This window comes from Monodon monoceros, unplaced genomic scaffold, assembly GCF_005190385.1.
Source record: "Monodon monoceros isolate NGI ecotype Baffin Bay Population unplaced genomic scaffold, NGI_Narwhal_1 Super_Scaffold_12, whole genome shotgun sequence".
Lineage (NCBI taxonomy): Eukaryota > Metazoa > Chordata > Mammalia > Artiodactyla > Monodontidae > Monodon > Monodon monoceros.
In genome coordinates this window covers 153,627,131-153,651,568 of record NW_021703768.1, presented here as the reverse complement: position 1 = coordinate 153,651,568, position 24,438 = coordinate 153,627,131, and the positions used below count along the sequence as shown (strand labels likewise).

Sequence of the window (24,438 nt, the reverse complement as noted above, 5' to 3'; positions counted from 1 at the left end):
TGTGTGTGTGTGTGTGTGTGTGTGTGTGTGTGTGTGTCCACCCCCAGCCCTGGCAGCTGCCCCAGGAATGCTGTGTCGGCAGGAAGGCACGGAGGATACTGGGCTGCAGTCTGTGTCCTGACGGGCTCTCAGTGATGTCAGCGGCTCTTGGCCTCGTCCAGTAAACATCTGTTCTCCTTATTCTAACCCAGGAATTCCATTTCAGAATAGTCACGGCCTCATCTGGCAACATAACCGTCCCAGGCTGGTTACGGCCTGGGGCAGGGAGAGCATCCTACCCAGGGGCCTGCCGGCCCCCAGCCCTGCCTCCCCACTCCGCCCACCCAGCCCAAGCCCAGCCCACGGAGCACTCAGAAGTGATGAATATTTGCACTGCACTTCATGCATCTCCAAGTACTTTCACACTTTGGTTCTTCCTAACAGCACCATAAGGAAAATACTACCTCGTAGTAACAAGGGCCATTCGCTACTAAGTGCCAGCCGTGGGCCTCACTTCACTGAATCCTCATAATAACCCACCAGACTGTTTGCTGCCATCAAATTTACCTTTCACAGATGAGAAATAGGAGGCTCTGCGAATGAGGGAGCCAGAATCAAACATGGGGCGGGACCGCATCTGACTAACGCACCGGGCCTCACACAGAGACAATGGTCTGTAAGCCGAAATCCTGAGACAGAGGTGGGAGGAAGAGACGGCCAGCCGCAGAACCCCTCCGGCATCCACCGCAGCATAAGAGAAATGCTCAGGTGCCGACACAGGGCCCACGCAGGAAATGATAGTGACTGAGGCGGGAGGGCGGGGGGCGGGGTGGGGGGAGACCACAGGGAGCAGCAGAGAGCGTGGTGCTGAGGCTGTGAGATCCCTCTGGAGGGCTCTGGCCCTGCTCAGTTCCAGCCCTCTGGAATACAGGCCTAACAGCTCTCCCAGGTCCTCCAGAGAAACTGGAAATCTGGAGCTCTGTGAGAAATTTGTCAAACACTGGGAAGGCCAAACAAAACTCATCTGTGGGTGGACATGGCACACAGCCCGCCAGTTTGCAAACTCCGCCCTGCACGATGAGAACACTGAAGTTCAGAAATTATTACACTGCTAAGGGTCAAGGCAGGGACTCAAAACAGGTTTCAAAGTTCAGATTCATTCCTTCCTTTCAGAGTTTCAGGTTATACATCTGGATCTACCTGCCAGCCCTCCCCTGAAAGTGTCTCACTGAACCACTTCCCCAGCTGAAACTCAGGACAGTCTTTCAAAGACAGTCATTTTCCTGCCAGCCCTGCAAACAATCCTGCCCGGGTGCACAGCTCCTTGGCTGTAGGGGGCACCTAACAGGCCACACTGGGCTGAGAGAGACTCCCTGACCTAATGGTGGGCCTAATGGGGGCCCACCAGTCACTGCTACTCATCCCCTGCAAAACCACCACACATCCATGTTCTATGCTCAAGCTCTACTTGATGCAACAGACCAGGAAAAGAAAAGTTGCTCCACCAAGGGTAAGTGAAGGCGGGAGATCACTTCCACCCAGACTTGTCCACTTTAGGTCCACTGTCTGCAGCATTCGCAGAAAGAGAAGCAGGACCTGGTCCTGCTCTCCCGTAGATGGCGGCAGGCCAGGTGATCTGAAGACATGGTTGTAGCTCCCACACAAAATTACTAAAATTCAATTTTATACTCTAACCAACGTAATAAGACATAAAATGAATAAATATTGAAAAAGATGCGAAAATATTATGAATTGCAGAAATAACTGCATACTTAGAAAATCCTCTCCTGCAAAAATAATCCACCAAAAAGGACAAACATAATAATATGGAAGTTCATGAAAATGCCTAGATGCGAAATAAATATGGAAACTTGCATATCTAGAGTGCAAACATGGGAAACATCCAATCGAGAGATTTATTTTAAAAGGATTTTTTGTGATTATCCACGTTTTGCATCTGTGCCACTATGATAATGGAAGATTGATTTTGCTGAAGTGCAAGAGGAAGATTCAAGTCATTGGGAGCAAATGAGAAGGAACCAGTGAGGCCTGATGGAGCTTGAGTTTGGTAGGTCAACAATGGCTGTCGTGTGTTTAGCTGCAATTGTGTAAATGCATATATAATTTGTACTCACATGCTGTTTTTATTTCCGTTGGCTCTTTGGGAATGAAAGTGTCTAAACTCTGAGAATATTATTAATCTGGAACAAGTAGGTCCCAGCTATTCTGAGTAAAGGATCACCTGCTGTATCCTAGATTAAAAATGTTCCTAGACATCTATAATAACCTACTATAAAATATAATGGAAAAGATCCTGTTCACAATGGCAATAAAATTCTAACTCTTGGTAGTAACTAAGGGATATATTTTAAAAGATTTGAATTAATGTTCTTATTTCCCTGAGAAAATTAACCGTCATGAAGATGTCATTCACTTGTTCAGTAAAGATTTGCTGAGGCCCTGCTGTATGCTGGACACTAATTTAAGCATGCAATATCATCCAAAATAAAGATCCTTTTATGATATTGTTTAAAACCATAAGAAAACAAACACAAAATCCATTTGAAAAATGGACAAAAATAGCCATTTTTTTAACATCTTTATTGGAGTGTAATTGCTTTACAATGGTGTGTTAGTTTCTGCTTTATAACAAAGTGAATCAGTTATACATATACATATGTTCCCATATCTCTTCCCTCTTGCGTCTCCCGCCCTCCCACCCTCCTTATCCCACCCCTCTAGGTGGTCACAAAGCACCACGATGGTGATACTTGCCCTATTAGGTATCACAACATATTGTTAAGCAAAAGTAATTAAAAGACCCTAGTCCTGTTGCAAGAAGAAGAGCAGAAAGGCCAGAAATAAGCCAGATCACTTCCATGAACTTCATAGAGAGGGAATATGCACCCCAAAGTCAGGAGGAAGGGTGAATTAGTAAATGAATGGTGCTGAGACCCCAGAGAGGCAATTTAGAAAAAATAAATACTTAAAACCAATACCTTATACAGTACAGGAAACACACTTCACTGGAATTAAAGAAGTTAAATATTTTAAATTCAAATCAGAAAAAAATCAAAACCTCTGAAGCACTTCTTTGAAAGGCTGATTATATTCTACAGCTTAAATAAACAGAAGAAATCAACAGGAAGGGGCTGGCAGAGTTGACCAGAAGAAATGAAAGTCAGCAAGGTAAAATAAGAAAGGAAACTTCATGAATATAAATCTGCCCAAGATAACAAAGGGTTAATGTTTAGCCCCAAGGAGGACCAGCCAGCTTCAGAAGAGGAAAAGGCATGTGAGGGAGGGGGGAGGGGGGAGGGGGTTGGTGAGGAGCAACCACCAGTTATCACAGAAATACAAGTTTCAGCAACAATAGGAAGGGTCATACCCACACCCATATAATTAACCCAAAGCAAATGCCCAGGGCCGAGGGGCCCAGCCCAACCCCTGCACTCAGGAGCCGAGCTTATTCCACTGGAACCAAGGAGCACCTTCAGGTTGGGGAGGACTTCGAGGACCCTGCCCCCAAGCAGGACAAGCTGACCCCTGGACAGAGCCTACCATCTGCCCTCCCCCATCATGCCCAGTCCCAGAATATCCACCCAGGTCACCAGAGCCATCATCCACAGAGAGCAGCCCCCTGCGACTGGCCCTGGCTTTGGTTCTTGTACTCCAAATCCTGCAGACCCAGGGGCTCCTCAGAGGGAAGAATGCAGCAACTCCAGTGACATTGATGGTGGGGGCAGATGTCTGGCACACCCTTCCTTCCTGTCCCTCTGGTGTCCACCACTCAGCTTTGGCCACCCTCTCCCTTCTACTTCAGACACTGAGCAGAAGCCAACCTCATTCGTCCCCTTGCCCGGATGCCCTTGTGCAGGACACCACCTGCACAACCTTCTATGGCACCCCTGGGGCAGGAACACAGCTTGGTCCGACCAGCCTCCCTAGTAAGGACACAGTCAGCAAGGGCCTGGGCACCCTGGCAGGAAAGATGGCACCCAAAGGCCAGGCCACACTATCTGAAGTGGGGGCTACTCCAGCAAGGCAGAGCAAGGCCTTGACCTCATTTGCTGGGAAGTGCACCAAGAACTCAGCCCTCCCCCGGTAGCAATTAACCCTGTTTGTGTGGATGGTGTGTGTGTGTGTTGGGGGGGGGGGGGTGATGTGTACCTCTGAGGATCACAGGGGCTGGATCCAGAGCAGAAGGAGCCCAGGCTCTGGACTTTGTGTGACTTGAGCTAGGTCATTGCCCCCCTCTCTGAGCCCTGCTTTCCTCCAAGTACAGCGGGATAATTTCGCCTTTCCTGAGTGTGCCTGATGCCGGTGGGAGCTTGTGAGCATCACAGGAGGTGACTGTAAATAGGACAATGCAGGCACAGCCTGAGGCCAGCGATGAAGAGCCCACTGCCCAGGAAGGTCACCCAGGAAGGGTCATCCAGGGTGACGAAGGGGGCTCCCCTTACTCTGGGAAAGAAGGGGAGGACATAGAGAGGAGGGAAAGGAAGGGAGGGGGAGGGAGGGAGTGGAAAGAAGGGAGGAAAGAGAAGAGGGGAGAAAAAAGGAGGGAGGGAGGGGTGGAGTGAGGAGGGAAGGGGAGGATGGGGGGAAGAGAGAAAGAGACAGAGGGGAAGCAAGGGACAAGAGGGGAGGGGAGGGAAGGGTAAGGCGGGGAAGAGAGAGGGAGAGAAGGGATGCCAGGGGCCTTTGAGCCAGGATCCAGCACTACCCCCAGACCCTCCACCTCTCCCTGTTTGGTAGCTGCCCAGGAGACACAGGTCCGCCCTCTGTCAGCTGAGCTGAGCCCAGAGCCAGGACCTCTCCTTGCTCTGTGCATGCGGGTCTCAGACAAGCCACTCCAGGCTGTGACGGACCCACACACCCGGATGCCCAGACCCCAGCTTGGAGCTAGTGAGCTCAGGCCAGTGGCTAATGGCCAGCCGGCGGGTGCAGAGAACAGAAGGGAGGGGATAAGGTTGGGAGCCTCATAGGGCCTGTGGTCTGGTTGCGGGGGCTTCAAGGAGGAGGACGCCCCTGTGCCTACCCTGCTGACAGGATCTGTGGCATCAGTGTCCACTGAGTTCCACGTGCCTGCAGCATGCAGAGCCAGCCTTTGGAATGGCCATGAAAGGCAGGGTGTCCTCCCTCTGCCAGACTCTGAACTCCTAGGTGAGGGACCCAGGGCAGAGAGGGTCAGGAGCCACCACCCCAAAGGCAGCTCCCCTGGTCCCAGGCCACCTGGAGGCCTGGCCGTCCCTCTTGGCCATCATCTCCTTTCGCCCCAATCTCCCCACGACATTCCTTTGGACTGAGGCCAGCCAGCCTCATTCCCTGTCACTCCCTCACAGACAGACGCCCTCTGAGGCAGGTGGCATCGCAAGTAGGGAAACTGAGGGTCACAGGCCAGCAAAAGAAGTGCAGGGTCCCGAACCTGGTTCTGTCCTCACACCTCCTGACCCCCAGGTCCTGCCCAGGTCTGATGAGTCAGAATGTCTCAGGGTGAGACCTAGGCACAGGCATTGTTCAAAGCTGCCCAAAACCCATGCCTGTCTCTGGGCAGACAGATAACATGATGGAAAACAAATTTATTTTTACAGGCCACAGATTTCCTCTAGGGGGCAACAGTCTTTGGAAAAAGACCTTCTAGAAGCATGTGGGAATAAAGGTAACAGCGGGACGTAGGGGGCCTGGGTCGGCAGGTACCAGTGACTCAGAAAGGGGGACAAAGTCTTCTGTAAGACTCAGGAGAGGAGAAGCCAGGAGGCTTGCCCCAGAGAAATTGGAGGATGGGAGAGACATCACTGAGAGGAGGGGAACCTGCCTTCAAAATGACAATTCCCCCACAGATGGGCTTTCTAAGAACCAGTCCCTGTTCTACAGGGAACTACCTGCACGGCTGGGCGGTGCAGCCTCCTCCACCTTCCTCGGCAAAGCTCCCCGCACCCCACAAACGCTTCCTGTGAGCGGCTGACAGCTGTACACAGGGGCTGGCTTGTATTCTGGGCCAGCAAGCTTGCAACTGAGGAGAACTGGCAGCAGCTCTGAGGTCCAGGACAGCAGGAGACACAGCCCCTGGGAGCTGCAATGCCTTTAGCCTTTAAGGAGGGTGGTGGCAGTGTGAGGGTTAGACATATTTTATCTAGATTTCAGCTCCTTTGCTGATGAAAACTAGAATTCAAAGGATACTGCCTTCGCATGAAATCCATCTTAGTCCACGAGCAAGCAGAGAAACACCAGGGGTGTCCCCATCAGAGTCAGGCGCAGAAAGGGATACGCAAAGCCGCTGCTGTTACTTAACGTTACTCCAAAGGTTCTAGATGGCACAGACTGAAAATGAGCCTCCAGAATTACCATAGTCTACAGATAGTACAACTGTATACACAGAAAACCCAAGGGAATTCACAAAGATGTATTAGAATTAATGAGTTCAAGACAAAAAAATGAATGAGTTCAATCAAGCATCCTGATAAAAGATAATTATATAAAAATCAATAGCCATCCTGTATACCAGTGATAGATGGAAATGATTCAATTCACAATGGCAAAAAGAAAACAATCCTTGAAATGGCCGTGATTTAAAACTATAGGTGACCCATATAAAAAATGTGTAATACTTTACTAAGCAACATCAAAGCAGAATTAAATCGATCGAAAAACACACCATGTTCCTGGTAAATACTACAAATTTTGTCCATTCCTCCTTTAATTGGTTTCTAAGTTTAATTTAATGTCAATCAAATTCACAAGGGATTTTTCTAACCTGACAAAACAATTCTAAAATTCAATTGAAAAAATAAACAGATGTGACCAGCCAAGAAAATTTTGCAAAAGAATAACAGCGAAATGGGGAGTATCCAGCCAGATGTTTCAAAGCAGCAGTATCCAACAGAAATGTAATAAGAATGTCACATGTAGCCATGTTAAAAAAAAAAAGGTGAAATTAATTTCGGCAATATATTTTACTTAACCCAATACATCCAACCTATTATTATTTTAACCTGTAATCAATACTTTAAATTTATCAATTAGATATTTTATTTACTCTTTTTTTGGGTACTAAGTCTTTGAATTCTGGAGTATATTTTACACTCAAGAGCACCTCTCAGTGCAGACCAGCCACATCTCAAATAGCCAACGCTTCAAGTGGCTTGTAGCTACCATAGTAGTGAACAGCACAGCTGTCAAGTAGCCAGTACTTTAGATATTAGAGCTTTAAAGCTCTTATAATGAACAGAATTCAGTACTGGTACAAGAAGAGGATGAAAGAAAAAAGAATTTATCTGTGATATCAGACCTGAGGTTTCATTTGCAACTGACTGGAGACAGTATGTGGCATAATTCATTTAAAAAATTATACATACTCATAGCTCTTGAGCCAGTTTCTATCATACCTCCAGAAGCTCTGTGTCAATCAGACTGGCCACCGCTGAGCCTTAGACATACCTTGCGTGAAACATAAATGCACCTTATTTGCCACGTGGTTCCAATCCCTGTCTTCAAAGGAGAAATATCCAGGTTCAAAGATGAATCTTTTTTTGTTGTCGTTTTTCTTGTTTGGCTGCGCCGTGTGTTAGTTGCGGCACGCGGGATCCTCATTGCAGCACGCAGGATCCTCGTTGCGGCACGCGGGATCCTCTTTGTGGTGTGCGGGTTTAGTTGCCCCGCGGCATGTGGGATCTTAATTCCCCGACCAGGGATCGAACCCGCGTCCCATCAGGGAAGTCCCTCAAAGATAAATCTTTGAATGTTCTGCTCACAGAGCTGGCAAGGGCTTGTCCCTCCAGTCTGAACAGCCCAGTCTCTGCCGCTGCCCTGCTTCCCCAGCATGGGAATTACGTGCCAGCTCTTAGGTCCTGAAATCACTTGTAACATCATCATAATAATAAAACTATGTGTCTGGGACTCTAAGACACCCATTTTTCACCTTTACCACATCTAAACTCAGGATGAAATCAATGGGTCTTATCACTGCCAGCAGCTGGCAGCAGCCATGGGGTGGCTGGCATTGCCTGGCACACACCAACTCTGCCACGGTGTTTCGTACTGCCATTACTTCGCTTGAGTTACTTGTAGGGTCAACATTTCTTGTGTTGAGACCCTTCCCACCCAAAATGTCTTCAAGAAGTCACACTGTGATGTAAAAAATTACAGTGTATGCAGAAAGGCACGGAGACGACAGAGTGTGTAGCTTTGGCATCCGTGAGAAATGTCCCTGGAGGAAGGACTGTAACCTCATTCCTTTGCCAAAGAGAGGAAGACACCCAGAAGTGGACGAAGCCAGTCACACACTAAGTAAGCAAAGTGAGCAAGCCAGGAAAAACAGCCCACCACTCAGAGCAACTAGAGGCGGGGTGGCTGGTGCCTACACCTCACGGGACTATGGTTAAGGTGCAGTGGTGTGGTTTAGTTGGGAGTGTCCCCTCTTTCTTGTGGCGCCCTATAATTGATGGCACCTTAGATGCAATGAAACACAGAAACGGCCAACACTTCCCAAACCCAGGGCCTGGGCTAAGTGCACCCACCCTTCCAAAGCCCAGTGAGGTTGGCAATCCAAGGAACTGATGTTTGGCAGTGTCTGTGGCCCTTGTCCAGGCTGCCCAGCTGCGCAGGGAAAAGCTGACCATGTGACATGGCAGCCTCCAGCCCACAATAAGTCTACTGCTCACCATGTTGAACACTGAAATGTAAAGGGCAGGGTAGGGCAGTGCAGAGCCTGCCTGAGCCTTGGTCCTAGACGCTAGGGTTTCCTCTGCCTCAGAGCAGAAGCTGTGTGCCCCTCTCCACAGGCCCTGGAGTAGACATGCAGTGTAACTGAAATTCACAGATCAGCCTGAGGAGCCGGCTCCAGGCTCAGTAATAACTGCTCCATATTAATGGCAGCACAGCAGACCCAATGGACAGCTGACATTTAATATGAAACATACGCAGCAGAGCGAGAGGCTCCTACCTGGGCCCTCCCATTCCAGAATGCCTGCCACTGTGGGGAGGGGGGGCTCAAGGCGGCACCAAGATTCAGGGGGCTGGAGTCCTCCCCTAAGTATCTCCATCCCACCTCAGTCCCCTCCCCTGCAGGAAACCCCTGCCAAGAACATACATGACCACACATGCACACTCACACCTGAATACACACACTCGCACACATGCTTACTTAAATGCACACAGGCATATGCACAGATACCCACACACACACGCACACACATCATACTCATACAGATATGCATACACATGCACACATTTCCACATACCTATACACACACATCCCATGTATAGGAACATGCACACACATTCACATACACCAGCAGCCTGCTGTGTTCTGGCAGCAACACAAAACCCCCCAGCCTGCCCAAGTGCAGGAGGGCAGTAGGGGTAAGCAAGGACACATCTGCCTGCCAGTACAGACCCATGGTCCCAAGAGAGGCCCCATGCATACTTGACCCTACAGATCTCAGATACCAGAATGAGGAGGCCCAGGCCACAGCTCAGGCCACCACACAGCAAAGCCATCCTCTATGCTGAGTAGACACACTAGGCCATGGTGGGGGGGCGGGCGGCATCCCTGTGGCTCAGAGCAGATGAGCCCTTCGATGACTCCTCTACTCATGCAGGTTGTGGCGTTTGTGGTCCTCACAGCAGGCCTGGGTGAAGACCCAGCTTTCCCCCGCCTCCCAGCTGATGCTGGGTCACTCCTCACTCACTAAGTGCTGGGGATATGGGGGGATAGGCAGTCAAGGCTGGCCATCAGGCAGGGGAAACCTGAAACCTGCCAACACCTGAAGGAGCAGCATCCTTACACTCGGGAACCAATGCCATAAACACACAACCAGGCAGTGGAGTCAGGGCAGGGATGGCAATGTGATAGAAGATGGTCCAGAAAGAGCTGGCCTCCTTGGGCTGAGGCTCAGGGCTCGGTGACCAACTATGCTGGCCTTCATGAGGTGTCTAGTCAGGCTTCACTATGCTCCTGCACTATGCATTGCTGGGCCACAGTGATTGGCTATGGAAAGGTCCCATGACCTAAGCCTGTCCATTCAGAGTGAAGTCAGAACTGTGGCAGGAACCTCCAAAAAGTAGTCTGTTTCCCTTTTGCACCTGGTTATACCTGGGAAATGTGAGGGGTGTGGGTGCAACTACAGCCAATGGTCCACCAAGGAACAGAGTCACACTGGGGAGAGGGAGCTGAGCGAGCAGGGGCGCCACTCCACCCCTGAATTACCTACCCAATCCCACCAGTCCTCAGATGCCTTTTGTGTGTGTGTGGTAAAATACATAAAACAGGGACTTCCCTGGTGGTGCAGTGGATAAGACTCCGCGTTTCCAATGAAGGGGGCCTGGGTTCAATCCCTGGTCAGGGAACTAGATCCCACAGGCATGCCGCAACTAAGAGTTTGCATGCCACAACTAAGGAGCCAACGAGCCACAACTAAGGAGCCTACCTGTCACAACTAAGGAGTCACGTACTACAACTAAGGAGCCAGTGAGCCACAACTAAGGAGCCCACGAGCCGCAACTAAGACCCGGCACAACCAAATAAATAAATATTAAAAATAAAATAAAAAACGTATAACATAAAATTTACCATCTTAACCACTTTTAAGTGTACAATTCAGTGGTATTAAATATATTCATAATGTTGTGCAACGATCACCACCATCCATCTCCAGAACTCTTTCCTTCTTGTAAAACTGAAGTTCTGTACCCACGAAACAACAACGCCCCATCTCCTTCCTTCAGCCCCTGACAACCTCCACTCTACCCCCTGTCTCTAAGATTTGGACAACTGTAAGTGCCTTCAGATGCCACATTTGCTGAAGCCTGCTGAGTCTGGGTTTCAGACCACAGACATGCCTACACCATTCTGAGGGGCCACCATGAGGTGGGCAGGGGCCGTGGGCTGCTGCTCTGCCATCCCTAGCACAAACTCCTGACAAGCCAGCCTCCACCATGGCAGCCACAGGTCAGTGCACATCCCTCCCCAGTCCCAGCAGGGAAGAGTCCCTGGGAAGCCGCTTCCCTCCCGCCAAATGGCACTCAGTGAGAAGTGGTGAGGAGGCCAGACAGGAGGTTGTGGATGCCCCAGAAGAGGGCATGGGGTAGCTGTGATGAAGTAAGGCTGGGTTCTCAGCAAGTTCTCAAAGACAGCCCCTGCCTGCAGGGAGCCCAGGCCCATCTAATGATCCTGCTGCCAGCATAGCTCTCAACATTTCCACATATGCCTCTGGAGGTCCGGTCAGGGGACCTCAGAGCTCACTGGATTCACACTGGATTCATTTGCCCACGTGATATCAACAGACTCAGAAATGCAGCTTCTCTGAAGAAACATTTGTAGGTCCGGCAGCAAGGAGCCCATGCTCCTGAGGGCCAACAATCTATCAAGGGAGGCAGGGCATAGACTAGCCAGGGTCCCCACCTCTCCATCAGCCCGATCCCCTCAACTGGTCCCCATTTGGCCCCTAAGAAACCCAGAGTTGCCCTAGAAGGGTCTCAGAAATAATTGATCCAGCCTCACTTGTCACTGGACAAACCGAGGCTCATGGTGGGAGTATTTGCCCAGAGTTGCATGATGACCTGCCAGAGCCCAGTCCAAGGTCTCTTCACGACCTCCAACTCTCCTCCAAACAGGCCCAGAGGGGCTTCCCTCCTTACTTAGTTTCATTTAGACCACGGGTTTTGAACTCACGTTTCGTGAACCCCAAAGTGGGGGCAAGAAAACTGTGCAAAATCACACGTGTGCACAAGTGCTTTCCTGTGGGAAAGGAAGCAGAGCTTTTGGCCGTTCTCCAAGGGGGCCTACCCCACTGAGTGTGGACATTCTGGGGTCTGCAGCAAAGCATACAAGGAGAGGTGGGCCATCCCTGGGCATGGGGCACAGGGTCTTAGGGGGCAAGGAACTTCACGGGCTTCCAGCCCCCACTCCCCAGGCACACTCATTTCATGGCCCCCAGCTGAGCTCCACCCAGGTGCAGCTGGGCCCTGTGGGCCCAGGTACAAGTTGCTCATAGTACAAGTTACCGAAGAAGCATGGGGTACAACGTGGCATGTGAATGTCCAGGACAGCTTCCTGGATGAAGTGCCATTTAGCTGAGACCTACAGAGTGAGCCAGGTAAAGAGGGAGGGATAAGAGTGGTCCAGGCGAGGGCACAGCCTGTGCAAAGACCCTAGGATGGGAGTGTCCAGTGGTGGAGAAACTGAAAGCTTGATGTGACTGGAGCACAGGCATGAGGTGGGACACAGTGACAGACGACGCTGAAGGCTACTGGGTCATGTCGTGAAAGGCCTTGTATGTCAGGCCAGTGGTTTTGAATTTTTTTTTCTGGGTTTGGATTTTTTTTAAGGGCAATAAGAACCACTTAAGACCACCACTTAAGAAAGACTTAAGACCACCACTTAAGAAAGGTCTTAAGCAAAGGAGTGACATGATTGAATGTGTGGTTTACAAAAATCAGTCTGGCAGCTGTGGTGGGAAAGAGTTGCTCCAATTTGGAGTGGCTAAGGATCACATGGGCAGAAGTCGGGGCTTGGAGTTAAGTGTGGTGGAAAGATGGGAACTGGGATGACGTCCGGAGATGTCTAGGACGATGACTGGCTGGATGTGGCGGTCATGGAGTGGGAGGGGAAGGGCGATCCTGGGATTCCTGCCCAAGTGAAGGGTGAGGTCTGGAATTGAGTAGAGAGACCTGTGTTCCATTTCAGAAGCATGGGGTCACTCAGGGAAAGAGCCCCCAAGGCAGCTGGGCAGGCAAGTCTGGAGCACAGAAAGAGATTCGGGCCAGATGCAGGGCTTGAAGCCTGGGTGGAGAGTGGCAGCCCGGCACACTGGTCCTTCCTCTTGCTTTTATGATAAAACCCCAATCCATTCCAGAGTTTGGGGATCTGACCCTCACTCTCAACCCCAAAGAGGGGCAAGAGACTGGCCAGGCCCACATCACAGTGATTGATTTAAAGGTGGGCCTATAACCTAAGTAGGACCCAACAGAACCCTCTCCAGGACTCTAGCAAGAACCATCCAAAAAGGAGTGCTCTCCATTTCCAAGACATTGCTACCATGGAAGACAAGTTAAGCCAGGAGCCGCTGGTGGACCCCACATGGGGCGAGCCATCCTGAGATGAACACAGACACTGACAGAGCTGAAAGGCAGAAAGCATGTTCTAAAAGCAGCCCTGAATCCGCTAGATCCAGCCACGCCTGAAGCTGGAACTCCTTAGGACCCCAAGGATAACTGGGCCCATGACATCCCTTGTTTGTTTCATCCAAGTTGGTTTTCTGCCACTTAAACTGAATGAGTCTTAAACAACAAGGAGAATAATAAGCCATGGAGGAGGCTGAGACCACCCTGGGCAGCTGTGTAGATTGCCAAGAACAGGGGCCAAGTGGGTACCTCTGCTCCTCTGACCTGAGCAGCCCCAACACCCAGGGAACCCAGACATTCCCGCAGCCCCTCTTTGGTGTTCCTGAGACCTTCTCATTGCCCTCCAGGCAGTGCCAAGGCAAGGTGAAAGGTAGGAAGACCCTACAAAGGGCAGTTGCAAGTCCCACATACCTCTCACCCCCAGCCCTGCAGCTCAAGCCTGCTGCACCTGCCCTCCACATTCCAGCACCTGAACCAGCTGGAGCCCAGTGTGTGGCCTAAAAGATAGCAGCCTTTTTAGGAGAAATGAAACTCAATTAATTCAGTCCCTTAGTCCAGGAAATGACTTCTCTCTGTGGCCCTTAGTGACTTTTAATGCCCATCAAGACTATACAGAGCAGGTGCCTGGCCAGGATGGCAGCCCAGCAGGGGAGCGCCAGCCCACAAGGCAGCAACCCTTGAGCCTGCCTCACAGAGTCACTGCCCAGCCCATGGACTCTTCCACCAATGGCCTTGCCAACCAGAAACATCAGGCCAGAGAGGTCCCCTGAGCTGCACTGCATGAAGGAGACAGAGGTATGGCTGGGTGCTTCCATCCTACTGGAGTCCCCACTGCCATCACCTAGCCATGAGGACTCAGGCCACCTGAAAGGAGCTGCAGCCCAGAGCAAGTCAGCGCCAAGTCACCAAGCCACTTGGCCGCCAGACCTGCTCTCAGCTCCCACTCAATGACACTGACAACAGTCAATGCCGCTGACTGAGAAGGTCTCCAGGAGTTGACTAGAAATGTTTTAAAGAAATGCATTTCTTCATTTTTATTCTTTTTGTTGGTGTGCAAAAAATGCAATAACATGTAGTGAGCTGGGCTTGGAACCAAACAGACATGCGTTTAAATACAGACTGCAAAACTTGAAGTAAGCTATCTCGGTTTATTCATCTGTAAAATGGGGATAATATCAGCATACACCATAGGGTGTTGTGAGGATTAATCAAGGTGATACAGCGTAAGGTGCTCAGAAGAAAGCCTGGCACATAATAAGGGCACAGTGAACTGTGACGTTCTGTTATTACTTTTTGTGTCAACAGGCTTCTCATTGGGTTTTTAATGAGCATGTAAGAATGATGTGAAATTAGTACACCTATCATGTGGCCTGAGAGGTACTAGAAAACTCTTCCATAGCAATGAGATATACAAGAATCCTTTGTTAAGCATTACTTTCTCACCCATTGTGAAAAGGCAAATGTTAACCTTTCCCTGTGAATATGATGAACAATACCTGTCTAGTGACCGTAAAAGAACCTGGAAACTACACCTACCAACCTCTCTGGAAATAAAGTATATGGTATGTCTTATGAAGCATGTGGCATTTCCTGAATCTGTACGTCTACCTGACTCTAATAGAATTTTCACCTTGGCACACCCAGGTTCCAACCTCATATCATTATAGGGAGCAGAACCCCTTACACTCTCCATCCATGGGGTTCTGCAAACCTCATGTCCTGATTCTCATGGGAGCATCTGGCCCCAGCCTGAAGAGAGTACTACCCAGGACTCAGCTGGAATTATCAGAAAAAGATGTCAGCCAGCACCGGTGGGGCCCCTTGACTTACCACAGAAGGATTCCACCTGAGAACAAAGCCAACACATAAGAAGGCAGAGGCAAGAGACAGCAAGAGTCCTAATGACAGGAGCACCTGGATCCAGCCATGCCTAAAGACTGACCATTATGTGAGCTGCTAACTGCCCGTTTCTGTTTAAACTAATTTGACTTGAGTTTTCCTTCGCTTGTGACTGAAAGGATGCTGACCCTAAGAATCCCCTCGTGCTGAATAGATTAGGAGACTCCGGTCCACAGAAAACAAAGCTACTACTGCCTTCCTTTAAGGCAGAGAAACAAATTCGGGACCAAGCAAGTATATGAGCAAATGTGTGTCCCAGGCCAGGAGCAGGACGATAGGCCTGAAAGGGCCTATGGCTCTTGGGAGAGGCTTGTCCCACCTAAGCATCTAAACTTAAGCTGTAAGACCACAGCTGCCTGCTGTGACCCTGCTCCATGGTTTCTCCACACGTCTTCCAGGAAGGCTAGTTCCACATGTTCTGCAAAGAAGGTGTTGATGGTCCCATCTGCATGGGAAGTACTGCATTACATGGAGTTCAAGAGGTTTCTTTATTACAGAACTTCTCAGAGAACCCAGTGGGCCTCCTTAAATCTCCCAGGCTGAAAGCAAAGGTGCAGCGTTTCCCACACCAGTTGTCCACTGAACCGCACTTGCCCAGAGAAACTTGTGGTGTAATCCTGTAGTACTCCTTTGCAGCAATGGGGGTGTAGCGCTTTGCTTCTCAAAGGGCAGTCCCAAAGCCCAGGAGCACAAGCCTGGTAGCTTATTAAAAATGCAGAACCTTGAACCGAACCCCAGACATACAGACTCAGAATCTGAATTTTAACAAGATCCTTGGGGATCTGCACACACTGCAGCCTGACACACCTGCTTCAGTGTGTTTCACTATCTATGAAGGAAGAGTAGGGCTGCAGAGGAAGGGGTACTGTGTGGCATGGCTGCTGGGAGGATGAGATGCATGTAGCCTTGTAATGACTATTGAGAGGGAGTGCCTAGGGATTGCAGCTTCTATTACTACACCTCAGGTGCTTCTACCCACCCAGACTTGGGAGCACCATGGCAGAAGGGGCTGGAGAGAACCAGGCCAGACTCCTGCCACCACAGGCTGTGTGGCCTTGGGCAAGTCACTCAACCTCCCAGAACCTCAGCTGCCCATCTGTAAACCAGGGATGAAGAATCCTCCCCCACAGGGTCTCTGTGGACCAGAAACATGATGTTTAAACCCCGGGCCCTTAGCAAGTGGGCCTATCACTGATGCAACAGAGGGACTTAACGGGCTAAGGAATTAAGTGGTACAAGATCAGAACAGATACACACACGCGAAAAAGAAAGAAGGAAAAAGAGAAGAAGAACTAATGATGCTGCCCCACTATCTCAAGGCCAGTTTTCACTGACAACATTCAAGGCCACTCAGGTAGACGCCAGTCCCTCTTCCAACTCCAGTCTTCTCTCCAGCTGTGTCTTGCACTTCTGCCGGTGTGTGTCCAGTACATGTGACATCTCACTGCACCTGTTCTGACCAAGCCGATACACACCTGGTACTTCTCTGCATATGCTCTTCTCTATGTGCATTTGCCCCCGGCAACTCATTCTTCAAATAGCCGCCAGGAGCACGTTTTCCAAGCCCTGACCAGAGTGGGCCCCAGCCCAGCAGCTGAGCATGTGTGCCCCAGGTGGGTACCAGGCCAGCTACATCTCTGACCAGCACAGTGGACAATGGCGCTTGGAGGTGCTGGCTGAACAAACAAATCACAGAATGAATGATGCATGTACAAAGCCTCCCTGAAATGCTCTCCATCAAGTATTACTTAGCACACAGGAGTTGGCCCAGCAACAGACTACCTCCATGTCAACTCCCCCACCCCAGCCCAGGCCACCCCCCGAGCCCCCAGCACCAATTTCCTTTTATTTAGGAAATTCACCTCCAGTGTAAAATGAGACACACATATGAGGTCCAGGGCAGCCTCAGAGGCAACAAGGATATAAAGGACTGCACCGTGTTAACCCAACTCCTCCAAGGACATTTATAGTTGTTTGCAGTACACCCAGGTTCTAACTAAATCCAGCCAAAGGCAGTGATTTTCCGAAGCAACAAGTGACATTTCCTGTGTCTCCATAAAAAGAACGCCAGCGGTTGTGGGGCTCTGTGTAATTGCTGGCTCTGCAGCCTGCAGGGCGAGACGGAGGACAGGGGGCTTAGGGGCCAGCAGGACTGGGAGAGAGGCCATTTGCTCAGAGTAGGAGTCCCCTGAGCAGCAATTAGAGCGGAACCCATGGTGGGCGGCTTCAGATGTCTGGCCAGCACAGCCAGCCTGACCACCACACACCCAATCCAAAATAGAAAACTGCAGTGGCTTCTGCCACGTGCCAGGCCTCAGGGTGGCTGGACGGAGCACCGCCAATGTCAGCCTCCTCCCTGAGCATTGATCCAGGCTTCCTCCGAGGACCCCTTATGCCAGGCCATGGTCCCCCTAGGCCCTCAGAAGCAGGAGAACTTCCCAGGGCTCTGGTCACATTAAGTGGCCCAGGCAGTCCCAAAAGGGACCCACTCCCCAGCCTCTCCTGTCCTTCAGGGCCTTCCCATGGGCACCAGAGCCTGCATTTCCAAATGCTCCCCTTGGCTCAAAATAGAGAGAGAAAAACAACTTTTCAAATAACCAGCTGAAGTCCAACAGGAAACCACAGCATAAAAATCAGTGGTTCCCGGTCAGCCAGGGGGCAGAGGGATAACTGGGTATTTCAGCACCACTGCCTGGTCCCTAGGCTGGCACCACTTGCACACACAGAAACGAGAAGACCAACTGCCAGCACACATGCCCCCACACAAATGTCACACATGCCACAATGCACAGCAACACACACGGACACACAAATGAACAGAAACCCGCAGATACACACATGGACAAGACACAATGGCACATTCACATGTTCACACAAGTACACAGGTACTCAGATACTAGTACCCATTCCAAAACACATGTGCAGACGCACGCACTCACAGAGATATACACACACCTGGATGCAAGATGAAGACCTGTGCCTGCAGGCATAAGGGAGACCACACTTTGCTACTTGATAAGTGCTTTGGAAATGTGGCCTTCCCTCTGCATAAATCACCCTCTCTGTCCAATTGAAACAACTTGCCTTACAGCCAACCCCTTCAGTCTGTACCCAGTGGTCCCTAAGCACAAGGGTGCAGAGAAGGTCCTCAGTACAGGCCTTGCCCTCCCAGGGGGCTCCCAGATAAACAGCTTCCAAAGCCCAGGAGAGGGCAATGGACAGAAAGAAGGGAGAGAAGTGCGTACTCACCAGCCCGTCGCAGTTGCTGAGCGCCACAGAGGAGGCTTCAGCCAGGCCGGCCACGTCTCCGACGTAGAGGCAGGTCCCAAGCAGGGGCTCCACGCGGGTGGCGCCCGACTCGCTCTGCCACTCCACCGTGGCCCCGGGCGCCACGAGGCGGGCATTGGGCCGCAGCCGCAGGTGCAGGTCTCGGCCGAAGACCGTGACGTTGTAGAAGAGGCGGCCGCCAGGGTCCTCCTCGCTGCCTCCAGAGAAACCCGGGATCTGGACAGGGGCGGCCCTGCGGGCCCGTACCCCAGCCTGCGCCGTCGCCGCCGACACCACGTGGGACACCAAGAGGCCCTGAGCGTCAGTGCGCACCGGCACCGCCAGGATGCGCTCCGCTCCGTGCCCCTGGGGCCAGCCTGCAATGGGAAGGGACGTTAGACCAGTCGAGACCTGGGACCCGCCACCGAGTCCAGCATCCTCACAAACCCCTCCCCCACTGCGAAGGGAAGGGCATTCCGCTAGGCAACCCCCAGAAACTAGCCTTCTTCCAACCGGGAAGGGGCGTTAACAGGGCCGCCACTCCCGACCCCCGCCGACCCCGGGCCGACCCCCTCTAGAACCCGCCCAGCCAAGAGCTCTGCACCCTGCCCCGTTCCGGGTTGGGGCTCCGCGGCTCCTCGCAGTTCCCCAAGGGACGGCCCGGTCAGAGCATCCTCCGCCCCTTGAACCTACCGTCCTCGGCAGTACGTGGGGCTGCTCCGAAGCCATTCCCGGCTGGCCCCCTACCCGTATGCCTCTACCCCTTCAGCAGTCCCCGCCGCCCGACTGCCCTCACCGCTCGCCTCTGGAGCGGCGAGGACTCGGCTCCCCCGGGCACTGGTGGCCTGTCCTCCGCGTACAGCTCCGGGTTAGCCCGCTGCCGGCCCCCCTCCCCGCGTGCCCGAGGGCAGGGAGGGTGAAGGAGGGTCCCTCAGATCTTCGAGGATCCCCTCCGGGTCGCCCCAACCAATCCTCAGGGCCCAAGGCGGCGCGCTCCTCACCCGACTCCTCCCGAGCGTCCCCGGACGCGAGCCGGGGCGCAGCCTCTCCCTGGCTCCCCCGGACACGCTGGGGCTGGCGCTGCGCTCTCCGCCGCGGGGCTTTCCCGGCCCTCCGTCTCCACGCTCCGCGTCCCGGGAGCCGCGAGCGCTCCGAGGCTCCCCGCAGCCCGAGACGCCCAGGTGCGCCGCAGGGCGCCCCCTGCGCGACCAACCCGGCCCCGAAGTTGGCCAACTTGGCCCCGGGCGGGGCGCGCGGAGTTTGCCCAAGTCAGGCTGGACGACGCCTGGGGAGGGGGCGGTGGGGCACGCAGGGCGGGGAGGAGCCCGGCCGACTGGGGTCGCGAGGCGTGAGGGCCGCGCCGCACCTACCTGGGGGGTCGGCGGCGGCGGCGAGCCGGGCGTCCGCGGGCAGCGGCGGTAGCAGGAGCGGCAGCAGTAGCAGCAGCAGCAGCGCGGGGCAGAGCAGGCGGCGAGCGGCTCCCGCCGGCGGATCCATGGCAGCCGGACCGCAGCCGGGGCCCCGCACTCGCAGCCGGCGCGAAAGTTCCCCGCGCGCCGCCCAGCCCACATCTGGGGGCAGCTGGAGCCGCCCGCAGCTGCAGCACCGCAGGGCGCGGGGCGGAGGAGGCAAGGCGCGGAGAAGAGGGCGGGGGAGAGCGGAGGGAGGCGGGGAGAGGGAAGGAGCGAGCGAGAGAGGGAGGCGGGAGGGAGGGAGAAGGCGAGAGAGGGGGAGGGCGGGGACGGCGGGCGCCTCAGCCTGCGGTGACCCGGCGCTTCTTAGCGCGGCCGCCGCTGCCGCCGCCGCCACCGCCGCCACCGCCGCCACCGCCCGCTCCCCTCCTCGCGCCGTCGCCGCCGCGGTTCCCGGCTCGTAACGAAGCAGAGACACCCCGAGGCGGCGGCGTAAAAGCGCCACGGGCCGGGTCGGGAGAGCCCCGCTGCTGGCCACCCTCTGCGGCGCCCCGCGCACTCGTGGCGCGAAACCTCGGAGGAGCTAAAGCCCGCCCGAGCATCCCCACCCAAAGAGTCCTCGGAGCACCCGGGTCCCAACCGTCAGCCCTGGGGCGCGAGGGGCCGCCTCTCCCTCTCTGTGCGCCCTGGGGCAGAATAGGCAGCAGAGCTGGGAAGGGGTGGGGAGGCCTGATTACTGGTCCATGGGGCTGAGCCAGGCCTTTTGACCAGTTAGAGACCCCAGAGGCTGAAAAACAGTTTTACCAGGAGGGTGCATGCACCACAAGAGCCACCCCAAAGATCAACTTTTACCCTTACAGAGAGAGGCAAGTTTCCCTCAGTCTCCAGCTCCTCTTTGCCTGAAGTCCCTCTCCCCCTCCATCTGCCTCCCCAACCCTCCATTGCAGCCTCTGAGCACAGTCTCCTCCACCTAGACCTGGGCTCCACCTGCTAGAGCTCAGTCAGGTTGCCTGCCTCACCTGTCCTGAATCCTACATGGGAGTCTAGACGCCTGGTCTTTGCACACCCCCAGGCTCTGCCTGAAATAGCCTCTCTACACTCTGCCCACCTTTCCCAACTCAGCATCCAAGGCATCCCTCTCCATCCTGGAGCCAGTTTGCTGTCAAAGCCCATTCCCAGCTGGACTCCTCTCCAGCACAATCCTCATTGCCTGTCCTACCAAGTCTGCTGTCCCCCAGCACAATGACCTTCCCTCCCCTTGGGAACCCACTCCCAAGCATGTGTCTGTGGGAACACCTCTGCTATGTGACCCCAGACTTCTGCCTCACTTCCCTGGAGGGTGGACACCTGTCCTTTTGGATTTTCTCATTCACCCTGCCCCAGGCCTGTGTGGCCAGTGCTTTGGGGCTGGCCTTGGTCAGGCAGGGCCTGATGACTCAGGTCCCTCCCTGCCCACCAGAAGGGCCCAGTCTTATGGGTAAAACACATGACTTACACAACTTGCTCTAGCTGTGATTTCATATTCTCAGTTCCATCATTTTCAGGACCCATCATTTTCAGAGGGCACTGAAGCTTGATGGCCATCTTCACCTGGAAGCTTTCCTCTGTGACACCTGAGGGTGCCCAAACAGGATCCAGCCCCCAGGCATGGTGAACATCTGTTGTCAGTGTTAAAAATGGTAACATTTCACATAAGAATTTAGACTTCTGACTTCTTTTGAGAAATTGGAGTGTGACCACACTGGGCCTGCATTTCTGCTTATCAGCCATTAAGTGGGGCAAATGCCCTGCAGGTTGCTGTAGGATCCCTTCCCTTACCCCCAGCAGGCATCCACGTTTGTAACCTCTGATGGTTCCAGAGAAAGTGGATGGTGATCAGTGTATGGGAAGAGAGATGACTCCAGAGCCAGGTATCCTGGAGGACTTCCCATAAGAAGTGGTATAGGTCGAACCCTGAAGGCTGAGGAAGCCAGGCAGCCCAGAGCTGGGTCCAGCTAGGTGCTGTCTTGGAATCCACGACACTTCCACTCATTCCCCCTGTGGCTGTCGTGCTTTCATCCGCCTCAAAAGATCAAGCAGCAGCCAAGCAGCAGCCTCGCCTATTTGATGAGGGTGATGTTCTACTACCTCATTTGCTTCCCTGCCAGGTTTATGGTGACTACCATAATCCTCCTACCACCACCATTATTTCTTTATACTGTACTTAAGTTTTTAAAGGATACTTTAAATCACTACCGTAAATGGGAAAGCCAACATCTTGCCATAAATCAAAGATAACTGCCAAAAATAAATACATGAAACAAAAAGCTGTTATCAAATTGTAAATACTATTGCCTGCAAAAGGCACGGAGGCTGAAGCTGATTAACAAGTGTTGGAAAAGTGGTGAGACAGACTAGAAGAAGCAAAGCCCTTTCCTTTGATGCAATCAGAAGGACAAAAGGAGAATTGAAAATGACCGACCCTCTCACTTCGCAAGTCGATGATATTTTCTGATGGGTCCATGTAACAAAATTATGTTGCACACTTTGGAAAACCAGCTCTAGAATATCTTTTTGGAAAGAAGGTTTGTCTCTCTGACACTCCTGAGTCACTCCTGGCAACTGTTCCTTCCCAAATTACCCCCAGCTTCTTGGGGCTCCACCCAGACAAAGACCCCTCATAAGTGGAAGGCAGACCACGGCCCTTAACCATCCCATCTTTAGTCCCTACAATGACACCCCTCTAGGCTGAGTGGAAGGACCAAGCACACATGCATCACAGTTTATGGTTGAATCCTCCATGTAGGGGGCCCTTGTGGACTCATCCCAGCTTCCTGATCACTTGTCCTCAGCTCAAAAAAAAAAAAAAAAAAAAAAAAGAGTCACCCCTACTTCTTCAAACCTCCATGGTTCAGATCTCTCTTATTCCTCTTCTGGAAAATGCTACCCCACCCACTGGTGCTTGCCTCTCTGTTCCCCCTTCTTCTACTTCAGGTGAAAGTGGAACACAGAAATCCCCAGTGGTTCTTTGTTCAAGTCTACTTATTCAGTCTAGATCCCAAAGACAACCCAAGAACCACAGAACAAACTCAGCTGGAACACTTATTAAGTGCATGTCATGTGTGTTTGATTTTAATTGAACTTGAATGTCCTTAGGTCTGGCTTTCACTCTCCTACTTGACAGTCCCTACCACTCCCTATTGTCCTATACCTGCCTTTTGTTCATGGTTGTTACCAGTCTGATCCCTGAAGGATGAGTTGCAACGCTGATCTAGAACAGCCCCATGTTGTGGGGAAGGGATGAGAACAACTCAGGGTGAGCTTGAACCCTCCAGTCCCTTTAAAATCTTCCCAACAACGTGAGGAGCAGAAAGAGATGGGCACATTTCCTGGTCATCTTGGGTGTCATAAATCGCCACACATGCCTCCGAGCAGGAACGTTAAGAAACGTTTCTTGCCCTGTGCCTGCCCAAGCTCTCTGGTGGGAGCAGTGCCCTGCGTTATTCTGAAAAGAAGCAGGGCTCTCAGCCCATTTCTGACTTCCGGGCCACATGTGCCAGCACAGACTTCATCAGAGCCATTCCTGTCCCCTGGCGGCCACACGGAAACTAGAAGTGCTTCTGCCCTTTGACGAGGTCACCATCCTTGGCAGGACCTGCCCGCACTGCAGGCTACAAGCAGATGGAAGTAGTGAGGGTTCGTTGTCCTCTCTCCCGACAAGCAAGCTCCCGGGGGTTGTGGGAAGGGATCTAGACTTTTCTAGTCCTCTGGGAACCCGTATGCTGAGCATAACAAGCCGTGAGGACTTGGTGACCTTGTCAAAGGGCCTCTGAAGACAGCATTTCTGCCCCCCTCTGCTGTTGGCAAACAGCGGGTGCAGTGGTCCCGTCAGATGCACAGGCAGAGTTCTGGCCAGGAGCGGCCTTGGTAAGCAATAATGCTAATTAAACAGAATATGGTGGCCAGGTGGCCTTTGGGGGTGTGGTTCTCGCAGTTTCTTGAGCATCCCCGGACAGGGATCTGTGTCAGGCAAAAGAGGAAATGTAGGTGGTGTCCAGGCAACAATTGTTTTCATTGCCATGTTTCACACAGAGGTGTCCCACCCCCATTGCAGTCAGTTCTGCCTGGAAGTAAAAAGCAAGGTGCTTGAGGTTTGGAGGCTTGGGGATCCTGGCTCATTCAACACTTCCGCATGGAGACACAAGCTGGAGGCTCAGGCTCAAACTAGGCAGTAACGACCTGGGGAAAAAGATAAAGCTCAGTGCCCATCTATGACTGTCAACATGTGCTCAACATGGCAGAGAGGCAGCAAGTCCCAAGATATTTCAAGGAGGTGTCTGGATGTGGCAGGTGCTGAGTCTACTTGGATCAGGGTCTAGCTGTGTCTGGCCTCTCACAGAGGTCAGGAGGGACATTTGGTCCAGGCTTCCCGTTTGAGAAAGGCCTCTGGGTCCCTTAAGATGCCCCTGGATGCAAGTAACCCCGCCTGCTTAAACCATAAGGAAATGCGGGAGGTCTGCGGGTATGACAGCTCCGGAGCTCAGCCAGGTAGCAGGATGACCAAACCACATGCAGGTGTCCCCCGCTCTCCCAGGTGGACCAGCTGACTCCCCTCTAATCTGTGGGCCAAGACTGGCTCACATGCCCATTGCTGAACCAGCTGCTGACAAGGGGCAGGGGTGTAACAATCTGGGGCAGAAACACGTTAAGGGTCAGCCCCAAGGCCCCCCAGCACTTTGCTTGCCCTTATGTCCAAATGAGAGCATGGCACAGTCCC

General features: G+C 52.6%; 1 protein-coding gene across 1 annotated transcript in view; it reads right to left on the bottom strand.

Annotated features, from left to right (window-relative positions):
* The window catches only part of ADAMTS2 (ADAM metallopeptidase with thrombospondin type 1 motif 2), a 245,317-nt gene extending 225,454 nt beyond the window's left edge, over positions 1-19,863 (bottom strand). The window contains exons 1-2 of the mRNA XM_029218215.1: positions 19,641-19,863; positions 18,253-18,647 (exon numbers count right to left, since the gene is read on the bottom strand). Of these exons, the coding sequence (XP_029074048.1) occupies positions 18,253-18,647; positions 19,641-19,767 (522 nt within the window). The 5' untranslated portion in view covers positions 19,768-19,863. The remainder of the gene's footprint in view (positions 1-18,252; positions 18,648-19,640) is intronic.
* Between the last annotated feature and the right edge of the window lie 4,575 nt (positions 19,864-24,438).